A 16,680-nucleotide genomic window follows, 5' to 3' on the forward strand; every position below is an offset into this window, starting at 1 on the left:
TTATGAATGCAATCATAAAATTAAAACCCATCCTTATTACAGAAATCGAAATACATAACAAATAACAGAAATAAATTAGGAGTACTACTCCTTTACATTTATTTAAAATGAACGTAAGGTAAGTTTATTTTATCTAATATAATAATACCTTTCAGCTAACCTTCTGCTTGTGAATATACATACAGGCTCTGGTGTGTGTGTCCCTGGTTGGAGAGATGATCTGCAGCTTGGTTCCCTTCACTATGAATATGCAAAATTCGAAAAGAAAAACCACTCAAGCATCTATGGATGGAAGCCAACAAGTATCGAGTCTTGGAGGAACCTGGATGTCCCTCTTGTATCATTTGTTCCACTATTTTTGCATCCATTTCTATCCAAAGTCTATATACATTGTGCTTAATACATAAAAGCAAACCCCTATATAATGCCATTAACTCTGCTTGTAAAGAATTATAAGGTCCAAAATTTTCAGAAAATCTAAAAATCATAGTACTTGTATGGTCTCGAAGAAGTCCACCTCCAGCAGCATTCTGAAAATTATGTTTGGAACTATAATCAACATTTAACTTAAACTCACCTGCTAATGGTTTATGCCAAGACAATATTTTTGGTGGAATTGGTGATGCCTTCTGAAAGATTAAACCCCATGCTTGAGCAATCTGTAAATCACCCCTCCATTGCCATTGTTGGAATTGCCTCCCATGGAATAATTGGTGAATAAGCTGTAAAACTCTCCACACCACTTTGTTAGAATACATGCCTAGGTTTTTATGCTTCGCATCATTACGTTCAACCTATAGAAATCAAAAAATAAATAAAGGCATTAACGTACGGATGTGCCCTTTTTTCGTAGAATCACCAAAGTAAAACCATGCCCATATAATCTAATAAATATTTTGTGGGTGAGAAATGTAGATTTGAAAGAATTTTGCAAAATACTTCCAAACCTGTGTAGCTATTGGACATTCTCACATGACATGCAAAAGAGATTCCTTTGAGTTGCAATGTTGGCTTTTGGAAGCTAACAAGAAACCCTTAGTTTTCAACCTCAAATCAACTAGAATCCAATCCTGTAACAACTTCCACAGGAAAAAAGAAATAGTAAGAGGAATGTTTCTATGCCAAAGTAAATTCAATACAGAATTTACCACCTGACGTTGTCGTATTATCTCCCAAACGGATTTAGTAGTGAATTGACCATTCGAAGTGGGGACTTAATACGCCTTATCAGTACTAGATGTGTCTATCGGAATTGTTAGAATCTCCGTTACCACCTCCTCTGGTAATACATTATTCAACTTGTCAACATCCCATGCACCATTATCATAAAAATAGCAAACTCATGACATAGAATATGCAAAGGATGGAAAGCTACTGATTAATGGTTCCTCACCCATCCAACAATCATGCCAAAAAAATAACTCACCCTTCCAAATCTGCCACCTCATGTGTTGTTCCATAACCGGACAGCAAGCTAACATCCATAACAATAGTTTCAATGATAATCAATAGTTTCACAATTAACACTGTCGACAACATTCCTATCTTTTACTATAGAAGAATGACCCATAGTAAATGACAATTCTGAACAATCAAGAAAAGGAACATCATAAAGCTCATAAGAAAAAACATCACTATAATTTGAATGATTAGTAGTTTGCATGTATCTTGTTCTTTTCCTCATACCTTCATTTGACATTGCATCTGTACAATATACACAATACACAAATTAAACTTATAAAACCTATATATTAATTTAGTATCCCTTACCCTCAATAGTTGACTTCTAGGTATCAAAAGAGAAACTATTCTTACTATCTTAAGTACAAAGTAAATATTTTTTAAGAAACCAAAAGTAAACCATAAGCATCTTAACAATTTATTGTGCATACTTGTTTATACAAACAAAATACACAAAGGAAAAGAATACCAATAAAATTTCTATCAAAGTAACAAAGCAATGAGAATATAACGAAATAACCTAAAGAGAAAAAATATAAAACACAAGAAGTTATTTGTAAACATTGTAAACTCATAGGTAAGCAAATTTATCCAATTTCAAATGACTGAAAACCCCAAGTACAGAATTCAATAATTTGATTGACCAAATCTGAGCACCTAAAACAATAAAAGAAAATATTACAATTAAATAACAAATAATCAAACAATTTGAAACCAAATCAATATGAAAAAAAAAACAAAATACTAAAATAAATATAAAGAACAGAATAGTTAAACCAAACAGAAAATTCGAAATGAAACAAAAGATTTCATTGCTTTCTTAATATGGCTAAAAAGAGAACAAAAAAGTAAAATGATAACAAGACCCTACAATACATACTAAAACACTGCAACATTGAACCCTAAACCACAGGAAAACAGAAAGCACGAAATTAGAGAAAGATAAAATAAAAGGAAAATCAAAAGCTATGATAAGGAGAAAATATCACTAGATAAACTAATCAACAAAGAGAGTCTGTAATTGAAAAGAAAGAATAACAAAACCTTACAACATATACTAAAATACTGCAAACATACCATACCTTAAACCACAAAAAACCAAAAAAATCAAATCAGAGAATGATAAAATAAAAGGAAAAGATAACAATCATAATAAAAAAAATCACTTACTAAACTAATTAAGAAAAAGAGCCTAAAACAGAGAAGAAAAAAAATCCTAAATCATGCTTTTAAACTCTCGTAGAAAAGAAATCGGTCGCAGAGAAATGAAGGCAAGCATTACTCAATAGGCTCTTCCAAAAGAGGAATAGAAAGGATCGATTATTATGCAATGAACCCAAGCAATCGGTTAATAGAGTTCCTCAGAACACAAAGTCAGATCAGCAGATAAATCATTGACATTTTCTCTTTTTTTTTTCTTTTACATTCATATGTGCAAAACGACATCATTTTGAAGCAGTAAGTAAACCCTAAAACCATCAATCCCACAACCAACTCCATCGACAAAAAATGAAGATCAACCATTGGGAAAAAACTGACCACTTCAATCGAATCCTAAAACAAATCCCTAAGCCAATCAATAGAAGAACCGTCTCATCCCTGCAACTCTTACAGCCAAAAACCTATCTAGCAAAACTGATAACCCATCACCATCAATCCTCCTTTCCCTAGACAAATAAACAAAACCCCTAATACCATACTCTTTCTTATCCACCCCCAATAGCCACCCCTCAGATAACAAACCCTAAAGCCCTTCCTTTATCCATCCTTATCCCTTGTTCCTCATTTCTTCCACTCAATCAAAGCACTAAATAACCAAAACTGTAAAAAAACAAAGAAAAGGTCACAGCAAAGGAACCAAAATAGAGAAAACAAAAAGAGACATAGAAACTTACTAAACCCTACCTAGGCAAGCCAAATGGTAAGTTTCAAAATGATGTCATTTTCAGCAACCCAACAAGAAAGGGGAAAAAGCTCCTAAACATGCAAAATAACATTGTTTTGCAAGATGAGGAGAAAAAAAAAGATGTAGCCCTCCAATTTAATGACAAACTTGTCATTCAATTAGAGGCCCAATCAAGGACAATTGGAACAGTAGCTTGCTGAGCTACTTTTATATATATAGTATAGATATGGTTCAATGTTGAATTTGTTATATAGCGAACATAAAAAATATAATTATAAAATTCAATATTGAAATATAATGTAGTACTCAAGTATTTGATTTATTGATTAATATATGTTCTTTTTCTCAAAAAAGTAAGATTTGAATCTCATTTCTTTCAAATATAAAATAAAAAAATTGAAACATAATATATGATAAATTTGGTATTTATATCTATCTTTAATTTATTTCCAATTACTTTGCCTCTTGTCTTTGCCGTCTGTTTGCCCATATTGATAAACTAGAAACCAAGGAATAATTTATCTAGTGTACAGATTGGTAGTAGCTTGGTATAAGTTTTCTCATGAGCTTTCACGTGACAATAGACAAGCTAGGCTTAATTGCATTTGCTTTTGGACCATCATAAAACAAAACTTAGTTCGAATCTAATAATTTTTTGAATAAGACAAGCGATATACATTTTAAATTAAACTAAATACTGGAGTAAACTTTATATGAGTTGAAGCACAGGAGAACTGTAAGACCCCAACCTCTATAGGCTTGTAACTAAGCATAGATGTAATAATACGAGCTAGGGGTAGTTTCGTCATTTTCTCTAATAAGCTCCCAAAGTAAGTTTTAAACAATATTATGGCCTAAGTAGGCTTAAGGCATAAATGGATGGTGAAATTAAGGGTGAAATGGAAAGAAAACCAAAATTTTGATGATTTTCACGATAGAGGCAAAATGGTCATTTTTCACCTCGGGTTACAATTTTATGTTTTCGTGAACCCGAGTATGTCTAGACCATTATAGACCTTGTCCTAGAGTCAAAAGAACAAAAGATTGCATAAAAGATTGGAGGAGAATAAGTTACTTGGTGGAAAGGCATTTTCATAATTTTAAGGGAATGGATAAGATTGGCTATAAATATCTTGAATTTCCAGCAACTTCTAGAGATTTTCCAACAGCTGGTCTTCTTCTTCCCTTCTCCTCTCTCACGTTTCTTCAATTCCTCCATGGGAGTTTTCTTCAAGCTTCCATAACTTTCTCTATCTAGCTTCATTTTTCATGCTTTTGGTGCACCCTTCCATAAACCCTTGTGCTATTTCATCCTCTCACCTTAAAACCCTTTATAAATCTCATTTCTACACTTTCTCTCACTAGTTGGACATTCTAAAGAGAGAAAAAGAGAATTACCCCATTGATTTGGAAGTAATTAGAAGAGAATTTGACTACAAAGGAGCCCTAGGGTAAGTGATTAATTAAGCTTGGTTTTTGGCTGCAGAAAATGGCTAGTAATTGGGATTTATGAGCTATTTTGTTGTTGATGATGTTCATTACTTTTTAGTGATTAAGATAGTGAACATAGATAGCCATTGAATGTGGCAATTGAAAGCTAGTTAAGAGATAGCTTTTAGGGTTCATAGTGTGTAAATTGACCTATTGCTTATGCTAATGTGATCCTAGGTTTTAAGGAAGTCCCATCATCTCATTTGGACAATTAGGGGAATTGGAGTCATCTAAAGACTCTACAATCAATTGGTGAGTGGACTGCCTTCAAAACTTGTTTTGGGAAATATAATGTATTTGCCACCCATTTGAATGAATTATCAAGTTTTTCATAAAGACAAGTGCCTTGGGAACAAGCTTTTGCAAAATGGTTTTATATTGTGATATGTGAATGCTATGGATTCATGCACTATTGTAGTATGATGATATATAAATGTGTGTGTTGTGCATGATGAATGATATTATGTATAATGACTGTAACCGTGTGTGTGCACGATGTGGGGGGATGCACATGCCGGTGATGATGGTGGTGTAAGAGATGGATGATGATAGTGCCCGTGTGCACGATGTGGAGGGATATACACGATGGCACTGATTGTGCACAATGTAGGGGGATGCACATGATGGTGCCGGCTATGTGCACGATGTGGGGGGATATACATGAGCCGGGTGTGTTTATGATGATGTTGATGTTTATCTATGTAATTATGCACATCTAGAATTATGACATGAAAACTTATGAATGTGATATATGATTGATATATATATATATATATATGAGAAATTTGATACATTGCACTTTGGGAATTTTCATGTGCTATATGTTTATTTTGTTGGTTTAGCAGGATGGCCTTTTTGTTGAGAGAGGGGAAACTTTTCTCTTGTTGCTCTGTTTTCATTGCAGCGAAATTCATTCTCGCTGCAGCGAGAAACTCTCGGGTTTGAGAACCTTCACCAGAACTGGTTCTCGCTGCAGCGAGATAGTCACCATAGCTTCTCGCTGTAGTGAAAAAGGAATCTCGCTACAGCGAAAAACTCTTTGTTTCATCAGTTGAATTTCGCTGCAGCGAGAAACCTTCTGTTTTTGGGTTACAATTTCGCTGCAGCGAGATTCAAAAAACCTTCTGTTTTGGTCTCCTATCTTGTCCAATTGTTGCCCTATCTTTCACTTCTTTGCTACCATATCGGAGCATGGACTTCCAACATTAAGGATTAAATGAGTTAAGTTTAAAATGGGGAGGTTTAGTGAGAAACCCTCGGCTAGTTGAGAAACCCTCGTTCAGCTAATAACTAAATCCCAATATCGCTGCAACGAAAATTCATTTTCGCTGCAGCGAAGATTCATTGTCATATTTGACTTGCTTGTGTAATATTGAAGCTTTCATTCTTCAAATGGTTCGTTATGTATGGGTTCATGATTTTCAAATGGTTAATCATTTAAGGGCTTGATGATGGGTTTTTAATAAGAATAGAAACAAATTGCATTGTTTTGAAAAAGAATGCATCATGATTTCATTAAAGATTCCTTATGGTATGCTTGTTCCCTTTCTTGTTCACTCACTGGGTTTATACTCACCATTTTCAACTTCATGTTTTCAGATCATGAGGCAGCCAGTAACTATGACGAGATGTCATTGTAGACTTGTATCCATATTTTGGTAAGTGTCTCGGCATTCAGTAGCTGTACATTCGTCCGAGTCCCTCCGCTAGAAGTCGAGTATTCTTTTGTTGTGTATAGACGAACCTAATGTAAATTATTAGAATACATGCTGTAGACAATGTATGTATGTTTTAAATGAGTAATGCCAAAACGAGTTGGCAATGTTTATCACCATTTTGATTTAAAGTTATAAATTATGACTTAGCAATATTTGATGGAATGATGAGTGGGATAAATAGATAGGCTTGCTTGGGCTTAATGGACTACGTCTATTGAGCCCTTACGTCGATCATGGCCCGAAATTTGGGTCGTGACAAAAACAATGTGCTTAAATAGGTATTTCTTTGTTCCTTTTTCGGAAGTCAAACAATCATGAGAGGCCAATTGCGAATGCCTGCATAGTCTAAAGTAGTAGCGGAAAGTGGTAGTGATTGATACTTAGTAGCAATCGTGAGGGTCATTTCGATAGATGGACTGTAACATAATGCTCACTTCACAAGGTTTTCATAAAAACAAACTCAGGTAGTTCAGCAATTAATGACTCTCTTCAAGATATTAGTTGGGAGATTGTGGTCATTGTCACACACATATATATACATAATATAAACTTAAATTATCACTAAAATTATACTTCAATATTTCAATCACTGCATCCTTTTATATATATATAAGATAGGAACAAAGTTAAACTAGTGTGTCAATTATTAACAATTATGTCGTCTGGTGTGCGTATATGTAAGGGTGTATATATAGGGGAATTACTACTCGAATACCTATGCAAGAAAATGAATTGAATTAATTTCACTGGATTTGAATCAAAAAGATCCCAATCCCTAAGGTGACATTTCTTACCCAACCACAACCAATTGTAAGAGTGAGAATAATTAGGAACATACAAACTGGCAACTAGAACTTGAACCTTATTCTTACTCATGAGCTCCCCTAGTTAGGCTAGTCGATGCTGGCTTCTACTGTTTCATTATTTGTACTGTAGTAGAAAATTGATGTACAGAGTAATTATGGCCAATCATTAGACGACCTTCTCGTGATCTTTTTCAACTAACAAAAGTCATCACTTGGAGCTGTACCAAAAGAACGTTTTAACGAGGAAACACCCTCTCCTGTTTGATTACATTACTTTTTGGCAGATTCAGCAAACGAACTAGTTACCTCTGCAACAAAAGCACTCAATTCTCTCATCAAGAAACGCTCCGTGCTCTTTCTTTCTTGGCTTACAATGAAACTACTTTTTGAGAAGTTGGTGAAATGAAAGTTCTCAAGATCAAATAGAAACATTTTTATTCATATCAAACGTATGGCAAGCAAGCTACGACTTGACTTTTGCTGAAATCTTGTTACAACGAATCCAATATGGCATCAGCTTTAGCGGGAGATGATCTAGCAGCAAGATCACTGAGCAGCGGACGGAGGTGGGGGTCGGCAAGGTTCCGGGAAATTTGGCAATCTCCACCAGAAGTTTTCGACCGGAGCCAACGGCATGATACGGAAGAAGACCTCATGTGGGCTGCCATCGAACGACTTCCCATGTATGATCGTTTGAGAAAAGGCATGCTAAGGAAAGTTGCTGATAATGGGAACGTTGTTCTTGACGAAGTTGACGTAACTAAGCTTGGAACGCAACATAAGAAGCAGCTGATGGGGAGTATTTTGAAGGTTGTTGAAGAAGACAATGAAAACTTTCTTAGGAGATTAAGGGACAGAACTGATAGGTATATGCTGTCATTTTTTTTTTCCAGATTAATCTTTCTTGGCCTCTTTTTAAGATTTTAACCGATTTATGGCTTTGGGTTTTTTGATTGATGAAGAGTTGGTATTGAAATTCCAAAGATTGAAGTTCGATTTGAGCGTTTGTCAGTGGAAGGAGACGTGTATGTAGGAAGCAGAGCTCTTCCTACGCTGCTTAATGTTACCTTGAACACAATGGAGGTATCTCTTCTCTGTTTTATTTCGTTAGACATAATTTAAAATTTTGGATAGGGATGGTAATGTTTTGATCAACATCCTTTGTATTCATCAGATAAGATTTCATATATAGAAGCAAAGAAGTTTACAGAGAAAAAGTGTTTCTGTTGCAGAAAGCTTGAAAAAGATAAAAAAAAAAAAATATATTTTAAATATTCTAAATTATTAAAAAATTAAAATAAATATTTATTTTTTATTGGGTTCAATAAAATCATTATAAATTTTGTTCAAGTCAAATAAGTTATTATAAGTAGTCTTTAATTAATTGTTATTAATCAAAATATTACTTGTCATTTTATATAGGTGACACTAACATGGTATGTTAACATGTCATAATAAATAATAACATATCATGTTAATATGACATAATAATATGCATCACGTGAGTATAAAATAACAAATAATATTTTTATTAATAATAATTAATCTATCATTATTTGTGAGAATTTATTTTATTTTAAAATGAGATTAAACGTAATAAAAAATAATAATTTATTTAAGATTTTTAAAATAATTTTGAAAAATTTTCATGGACCATTTTAAAAGTAATTATTATTATTTTTTATAATTGTCTTTCTAACTCTCTCTCGGTTGACGTGACCTGTTGTAAGTCAAGAAGAACGTTGAATGGTGTTTTCTTGTTTCACAATTATTATTCTATTTTCAAAGTTGATACTTGCGGGTAATTGCTTTCCGTCTTTTTCATCTTGCATGGAACACAGAGTATTCTTGGATTGATTCGGCTTGTACCAGCTAAGAAGAGAAAGATTGAGATACTTAAAGATGTTAGTGGAATGGTCAAACCATCAAGGTAAGGAGCACGGTTCGAGTGGAGTTGTTCTAAAAATATTAAAAATTTAATTATTAAATCTATTAGACTATGGAGATCATATTGAAGATACTTTGACATTGACGGTACAAGTTGAAGATATTTTTGACACCACAAATGAAAGGTGGATTTTTGAGTATGAAAGACGCAAGCAGGCTTTGGGATGTCACAGCCGCAATTCTATCAAAATATATTTACAGCTTTTAAGTCATTTTGTAAAAAAAAGTTACAATGGTCACCATGGTTTCTAGTTTGATAATGATTAGTTAAGTTGCAACTGAATTTAGTTTAACTTAAGTCGGTTGCTATATAATATAAATATGTATCAGCTATTAATAAATAAAATTGTAGTGAAGTTTGTCTCTGTTTTCATGTTCTTTCTCTTTCTTAAGAACTCTAACAAAATCAAACATATTTTTTGAAATAAAATAAAGAGAAAATATTGAAACAAATAAAAAAATATAATTATTCATATAATTTTGTAAATTATTGAAAAGTAAAGTGATATATAAGAAGATGTTATTAAATATTTATCACTATATATTAACACATTTTTAAGAAGTTTTTATTAATTTATAGTTTGGTTTAAAAAATGGTTAATAGAAAAGTTCATCCTTTAGTTGAGTCAAGCACCCATTAATTGTACTAGAATGTGTAACAATCCAACTGTCTAATTGTTTGAGAACGTACAATGTTGCATACAAAATGTCAATTTCTTCTTATTGACAGTGAAGCTAATCTGGAAAATGAAATGACTAATACTGTATGAATTAATGATTTGATATGAAAAATTTTTAGGATGACCCTGCTCCTCGGTCCTCCAGCCGCAGGGAAAACGACATTGTTGCTGGCACTTGCAGGAAAGCTTGATCATGATCTAAGGGTGACTTTCTCAGCCTCTTTAAGAATTCTTTTGCTTAGTAGAACTGAATGTTGATAATTATTTGGAATATTTCTCTGATAACTTGGCATTGGGAGCAGTCTTGTGGGAGAATCACATACTGTGGTTATGAAATGAATGAGTTTGTCCCGCAAAGAACATGTGCTTATATCAGTCAACATGATCTCCACCATGGTGAAATGACCGTGAGGGAGACACTGGATTTCTCGGGACGGTGTCTGGGTGTTGGCATGAGGTATGAAATACTGAAAGAGCTCTCTAAGCGAGAGCAAGAAGCAGGAATTAAGCCAGATCCAGAAATTGATGCTTTCATGAAAGCAACAGCAATGGCAGGCCAAGAAACTAGCTTGGTCACAGATTATATTCTTAAGGTTGGCTTTTGCATAATTTTATATATCCATTGAACCGACCAACACAAGCAAACTGACACATCTAATAATCTTTAACAGATACTTGGATTAGAAATTTGTGCGGATACTTTGGTTGGAGACGAAATGCGAAGAGGTATTTCAGGTGGGGAAAAGAAGCGTTTGACCACAGGTATGCTTGTCAGCAGAATTTGCGTCTGTATGGCTAGGATCAGTTTTCTCTGACATAAGAAAAATTTTATTTGCTCCCTCTAAACTGATTGATAGTGTTGGTACAGTGCATATTTTTTATAATTCTAATCTGTTCTTTATTCCACATTATTAAACACCAGGATGTCAAAAATTTTGCTTAACATCGACTATATAATATTAGTTTCCTGGCCTAATTCTCCAACTACTCCTGAGAATATACTGTATATTGGTTTTCTAATGATTGAAGCATATCCCTTATTAGACATTGGTAGTCTAATGGTTTCTGTTCACCTCAATTGTAGGAGAAATGTTGGTTGGGCCAGCAAAGGCCTTCTTTATGGATGAAATATCAACAGGGCTGGACAGTTCTACCACTTTTCAGATTTGCAAGTTCATGAGGCAAATGGTTCATATCATGGATGTAACCATGGTCATTTCTCTTCTACAACCAGCACCAGAGACATATGATCTTTTTGATGACATTATCCTTCTTTCGGAGGGTCAAATTGTCTACCAAGGTTCGACTGAAAGTGTCCTTGAGTTCTTTGAGTACATGGGTTTTAAATGCCCTGAAAGAAAAGGAGTTGCTGATTTTTTGCAACAAGTAACTTCCAAGAAGGACCAAGAGCAATATTGGCTCAAAAAGGACCAACCTTACAGATATGTTACAGTTTCTGACTTTGTGCAGGGCTTCAACTCATTCCACGTAGGCCAAAAGCTTGCATTGGATCTTATGGTTCCTAATGACAGATCCGGAGCACCCTATCCGGCATTAGTTACAGAAAAGTATGGCATTTCAAATTGGGAATTGTTCTGGGCATGCTTTGCGAGGGAGTGGCTGCTAATGAAACGTAACTTATTCGTGTATATATTTAAGACTACCCAAATTACAATCATGTCACTAATTGGCATGACTGTATTCTTTAGAACAGAAATGCATGCAGGCAATTTGGAAGACGGAGGAAAATTTTTTGGAGCATTGTTTTTCAGCCTAATTAATGTGATGTTTAACGGGATGGCAGAACTTGCGTTGACAGTTTTAAGGCTTCCTGTTTTCTATAAACAAAGGGATTACTTGTTCTACCCTGCATGGGCTTTTAGCCTCCCTATTTGGGTCCTCAGGATCCCATTGTCATTTGTGGAATCAGGAATATGGATCATCCTCACATACTACACAATTGGATTTGCTCCAGCTCCTAGCAGGTAGGCAGCCTTCCATTTCCACAATTGGATCAACCTCACATACTACACAATTCGTAGTTTCTTGAGAATCATGCATATTAGGAAATTTATTCAGAGTTTAAATATTCAATTTCTATATCCTAATTGCTGGTTTAGTGTACACTTCAACTAAATAACATCACAACTGTAATACTTAATTTCTTTTATCTAATAATTCTTTTCCTTTATATCTGCAGGTTCTTCAGACAGCTCTTGGCATTTTTCGGCATCCATCAGATGGCTCTATCCCTCTTCAGGTTCATTGCTGCTGTGGGAAGAACACAAGTCATTGCAAGCACAGTGGGTACCTTCACCTTGCTAATCGTTTTTGTGCTTGGAGGATTCATTGTTTCCAGAAGTAAGTAGTTCATCTCTCCCTACTGTCAAATAATGAAGAAGTTAATCCAGGCCATAAACAAAGCCAGAGCATCTTGATATTCCTAAAAATACTAATTACTAGCAGATGATAGTCTTTGATATCCTTTGCTACTTTTTTTTATGTTTTAATGTAAATATCTGCTTCAGTTCAAGCGTGGTAACCCTTTTTCTAAGTGCAGAAGACATTAAGCCATGGATGATATGGGGCTACTATTTGTCTCCTATGATGTATGGACAGAATGCCATAGTCATGAATGAGTTTCTTGATAAAAGATGGAACGCAGTAAGATCTCTTAAGCTTTGTTCATTTCCTGCACCTTATGGCATATGTATAGATGCATCTACACATATAAACTCTGGTTAGGCATCTACTTTTTCTGGAGCTTAAATGTCTTACAAGTTGTTTTAAAATGCAGCAAAATAATGACACCAGAATTAATGCCACCACTGTTGGTCAAGTCCTTCTCAAGACTAGAGGCTTTTTTACAGAAGATTATTGGTTTTGGATTTGTGTTGGGGCACTTTTTGGGTTTTCTATTATCTTCAACATTTTATTTATTGGAGCATTGATTTACCTGAATCGTAAGTTACATTAATTTCTTTTATTTGAATGAAATCTCAATACTTCAAACCATTTTCTGTATGTATCAATATCCAGCTCTGGGGTACTTTCTTTCATTTGTACTCGTAATATCTTTCATCTGAACCGAAATTTGGAGGTTGACAAGCAGTTTCTATGCGGATCAATTTTCAGCTCTGGGTGATTCCAAAGCAATAGTTGTTGACAAAGATGAAACTGAGAAGAATGAAGAGTCATTCTCTGGACAGCACACAGAAGAAGGTGAGGAAACATGTTGAATATTTGATTGAAAAAGTTATATTAATATGTCACTTCAAATCTCAATGAACAAAACAATTCTTCCTAGATGATGCTTTATACCTTTCGTCTATATTGCTCTAAAAACCTGAACTTCTGTGAATGATTGTAGGCACTGCTATATCAGTGAGAAATTCTTCAAATGTTTCCCATGTTGTGGACCGGGCAACTAGAAAAGGAATGGTGTTGCCTTTCCTACCCCTTTCACTTGCATTCAACCACGTTAACTACTATGTAGATATGCCTTCTGTAAGTTACTAATAATTCCTTAATGTTTTACTTGTTGCTGTATAATAAGATCAGTATAAAATTTTTTGGAGAAACTTTAACTTTATGACCAAAAGGCTAAGGTGAAAGATTGGTCTTTTCTATTCTAGGAAATGAAGAATCAGGGAGTTAAAGAGGATCGTCTTCAGCTGCTACGAGATGTCAGTGGTGCTTTTAGAGAAGGTATATTGACAGCATTAGTGGGTGTCACTGGCGCTGGAAAGACAACCCTGATGGATGTTTTAGCAGGAAGGAAAACAGGGGGATATATTGAGGGAAGTATTAGCATCTCTGGTTACCCAAAGAACCAAGCTACATTTAATCGTGTCAGTGGCTACTGCGAACAAAATGATATCCACTCGCCTAATGTCACTGTTTATGAATCTCTCCTGTACTCGGCCTGTCTCCGTCTTTCTTCAGAAATTGACACTAATACAAGGAAGGTATTATTTCTAATAAAATCATCTGGCTTTTCTGTTCTAATTACCAAACCCTGACCTGTTGCTTATAGTATAAAGGTAATTCCTTTGGTCTATGCACAGATGTTCATTGAAGAAGTTATGGAGTTGGTTGAGCTTAAGCCACTAAGGGATGCTTTAGTTGGGCTTCCAGGAATAGATGGTCTTTCAACAGAACAAAGAAAGAGGTTGACGATAGCGGTTGAATTGGTTGCTAATCCTTCTATCATCTTTATGGATGAGCCAACATCTGGACTCGATGCCAGGGCTGCTGCAATTGTCATGCGTACAGTGAGAAACACTGTTGATACAGGTAGAACTATAGTGTGCACAATTCACCAGCCAAGCATAGACATCTTTGAAGCTTTTGATGAGGTTTTTCTCAATTTCTAGATTTTTCTCTCAGAATTTGCTTCCTGCCTTTTTCCCTTCATTATTTCTTTTGTAATACTCATTCTCAACTCAGTATTTTGCTTGTTCAGCTGCTATTGATGAAAAGGGGAGGGCAAATCATCTATGCTGGACCTCTTGGTCGCAACTCTCACAATCTTGTAGAGTATTTTGAGGTGAGCATTTGGTTTTACCCTGTTCTAGTGTTGATTCTATTTATCAATATATAGAACAATAATAAGAGGAAGTTCCTATTAGACAGTTACAATTCATCAACATAGCAAAAACCAAATATTTCTAGTAAGGAAAAGTGAAGCATTCGCTAGAACAAGTGCTTTGATTGCCTTGCAGGCAGTACCGGGGGTTCCAAAGATCAAGGACGGATATAATCCTGCAACATGGATGCTTGAGATCAGCACCCCAGCAGTTGAGGGTCAACTGGATGTAGACTTTGCAGAAATTTATGCTAAATCCTCACTTTATCAGTACGCTTGAATTTAATGCCATAATTAAGACGAAATTATATTCACTCAAGTGGTTTAGGACTAATAGTCCCATTCTGCTCTCTTTTTATTGTTGAAAATATTGCAGGAGGAATCAAGAACGTATCAAAGAGCTCAGTACTCCAGCTCCAGGCTCGAACGATCTCTACTTCCCAACCAAATATGCCCAACCATTCCTTTCTCAGTGCAAGGTTTGTTTCCTAAAACAGCATTGGTCTTACCTAAGGAACCCTCAGTATAATGCCATTAGGTTCTTCATAACATTTGTTCTTGGCATCTTGTTTGGCCTTATCTTCTGGAACAAAGGACAACAAATGTAAGTCCTATAATTTCTTTCGTTGATTAAATAGTTGCCATTGACTGTAAGATCTTTGAATGCTGATTTTGTCACTCAACTAACCAAAATTGTTTTTTTTTTTTTTGTCAATAGAGCAAAACAGCAAGATGTGTTAAATTTTTTTGGAGCGATGTATTCTGCTGTGTTTTTCCTTGGAGCTGTCAACGCTTCCTCAGTGCAAGCAATAGTTGCAATTGAGAGAACAGTCTTCTATCGTGAAAGAGCAGCTGGCATGTATTCTCCACTGCCTTATGCATTTGCTCAGGTGAAGAATTGACTTCAATAAAAACTTCTCTTTTCCCATTCCTAGTAATGCTGGACTTGTGGACCATTTACCTCCCTTGTTCTTCAGGTGGCTATAGAGACAATTTATACCTCAATTCAGACTCTCATTTACGTTCTGCTTCTTTACTTGATGATCGGGTATGAGTGGAAGGCTGGAAAATTCCTATGGTTCTACTACTACATAACAAGTAGTTATGTCTACTTCACACTGTATGGTATGATGGTTGTTGCACTAACTCCAGGCCACCAAATTGCTGCAATTGTCATGTCTTTCTTCCTCAGTTTCTGGAACATGTTCTCTGGTTTTCTCATTCCTAGACCGGTACATGATCTCAACATCTCGTATCCTAAAATATTCACAAGAGGAAGGAAAATAAAAAACAAAGAAAACTAATAGTTGTATTCATCCATTGCAGCAAATCCCTATATGGTGGAGGTGGTACTATTGGGCTACTCCAGTGGCTTGGACACTCTATGGCCTTATTACCTCTCAAGTGGGAGACAAAGACACTTTTCTTGAGGTACCTGGATCCGCTGACATACCGCTGAAAACATATATTAAGGAAATGTTTGGCTTCGAGTATGACTTCCTTCCAGTGGTTGCTGTGGCACATATTTGCTGGTGCCTGCTCTTCTTCTTCGTCTTTGCCTATGGCATCAGGTTCCTTAACTTCCAAAGGAGATAATAAGCTTCTTTCAAACTCATGTTAGTTTTAGGATTATCTATATATTACATTAGATGATATAATTAATAACTTGTACAAAGATTTAGAATGACCTAATAAAATTAACAATACTTTACAAGTTTTATGATACATATATTAGGAGGTACAAAGGGGCAAGTGGCATGGAACTTTAGAGCTCAATCTTTTTGAAAGATGAGTAACACCTACCAAGTCTGAAATAATATTTTATGAACTACTAATTTAGTTTCATATTCATATTGTCCTTTTTGCTGTCTTTTCCTTATTTGTATTTTTTTATGTTATTCATTTCCATTATTTTTTAATATAATTACCCAATAGCAGTAGATTATTCGCATACAAAGAATATATTCACTAGCTATTTGAATTAGGAGCAATTTAGGATTAGAGGTCAGATGAGGATTTGATGTCTATCCTACAAGTTGATGAGGAGAAGTCATTTATAAATAAAGTTTGGAAAATGTTCTTT

At 34.9% G+C, this 16,680-nt stretch overlaps 1 protein-coding gene across 1 annotated transcript; it reads left to right on the forward strand.

Moving 5' to 3' along the window:
* Positions 7,581 to 16,442, forward strand: LOC18595543 (ABC transporter G family member 39). The gene is made up of 20 exons (XM_018123879.1): positions 7,581 to 8,248; positions 8,345 to 8,465; positions 9,224 to 9,312; positions 10,129 to 10,213; positions 10,312 to 10,602; positions 10,681 to 10,771; positions 11,094 to 11,994; positions 12,210 to 12,370; positions 12,570 to 12,673; positions 12,807 to 12,972; positions 13,145 to 13,231; positions 13,380 to 13,516; positions 13,645 to 13,977; positions 14,077 to 14,367; positions 14,475 to 14,558; positions 14,734 to 14,867; positions 14,974 to 15,201; positions 15,316 to 15,487; positions 15,575 to 15,829; positions 15,924 to 16,442. The coding sequence occupies exons 1-20, from the start codon at positions 7,890 to 7,892 to the stop codon at positions 16,191 to 16,193; spliced, it is 4,359 nt and encodes a 1,452-aa protein (XP_017979368.1). The 5' UTR covers positions 7,581 to 7,889; the 3' UTR covers positions 16,194 to 16,442.

Source organism: Theobroma cacao, chromosome 6 (assembly GCF_000208745.1).
Source record: "Theobroma cacao cultivar B97-61/B2 chromosome 6, Criollo_cocoa_genome_V2, whole genome shotgun sequence".
NCBI classification, from domain to species: Eukaryota; Viridiplantae; Streptophyta; class Magnoliopsida; order Malvales; family Malvaceae; genus Theobroma; species Theobroma cacao.

Bases quoted from the DNA above. Each gene is read 5' to 3' on its own strand.
- LOC18595543 (XM_018123879.1), top strand. From the start codon at position 7,890: ATGGCATCAGCTTTAGCGGGAGATGATCTAGCAGCAAGATCACTGAGC. The intron at 10,772-11,093 runs GTATGCTTGTCA...CCTCAATTGTAG, and splicing joins AAAGAAGCGTTTGACCACAG to GAGAAATGTTGGTTGGGCCA. The intron at 15,202-15,315 runs GTAAGTCCTATA...TTTTGTCAATAG, and splicing joins TGGAACAAAGGACAACAAAT to AGCAAAACAGCAAGATGTGT.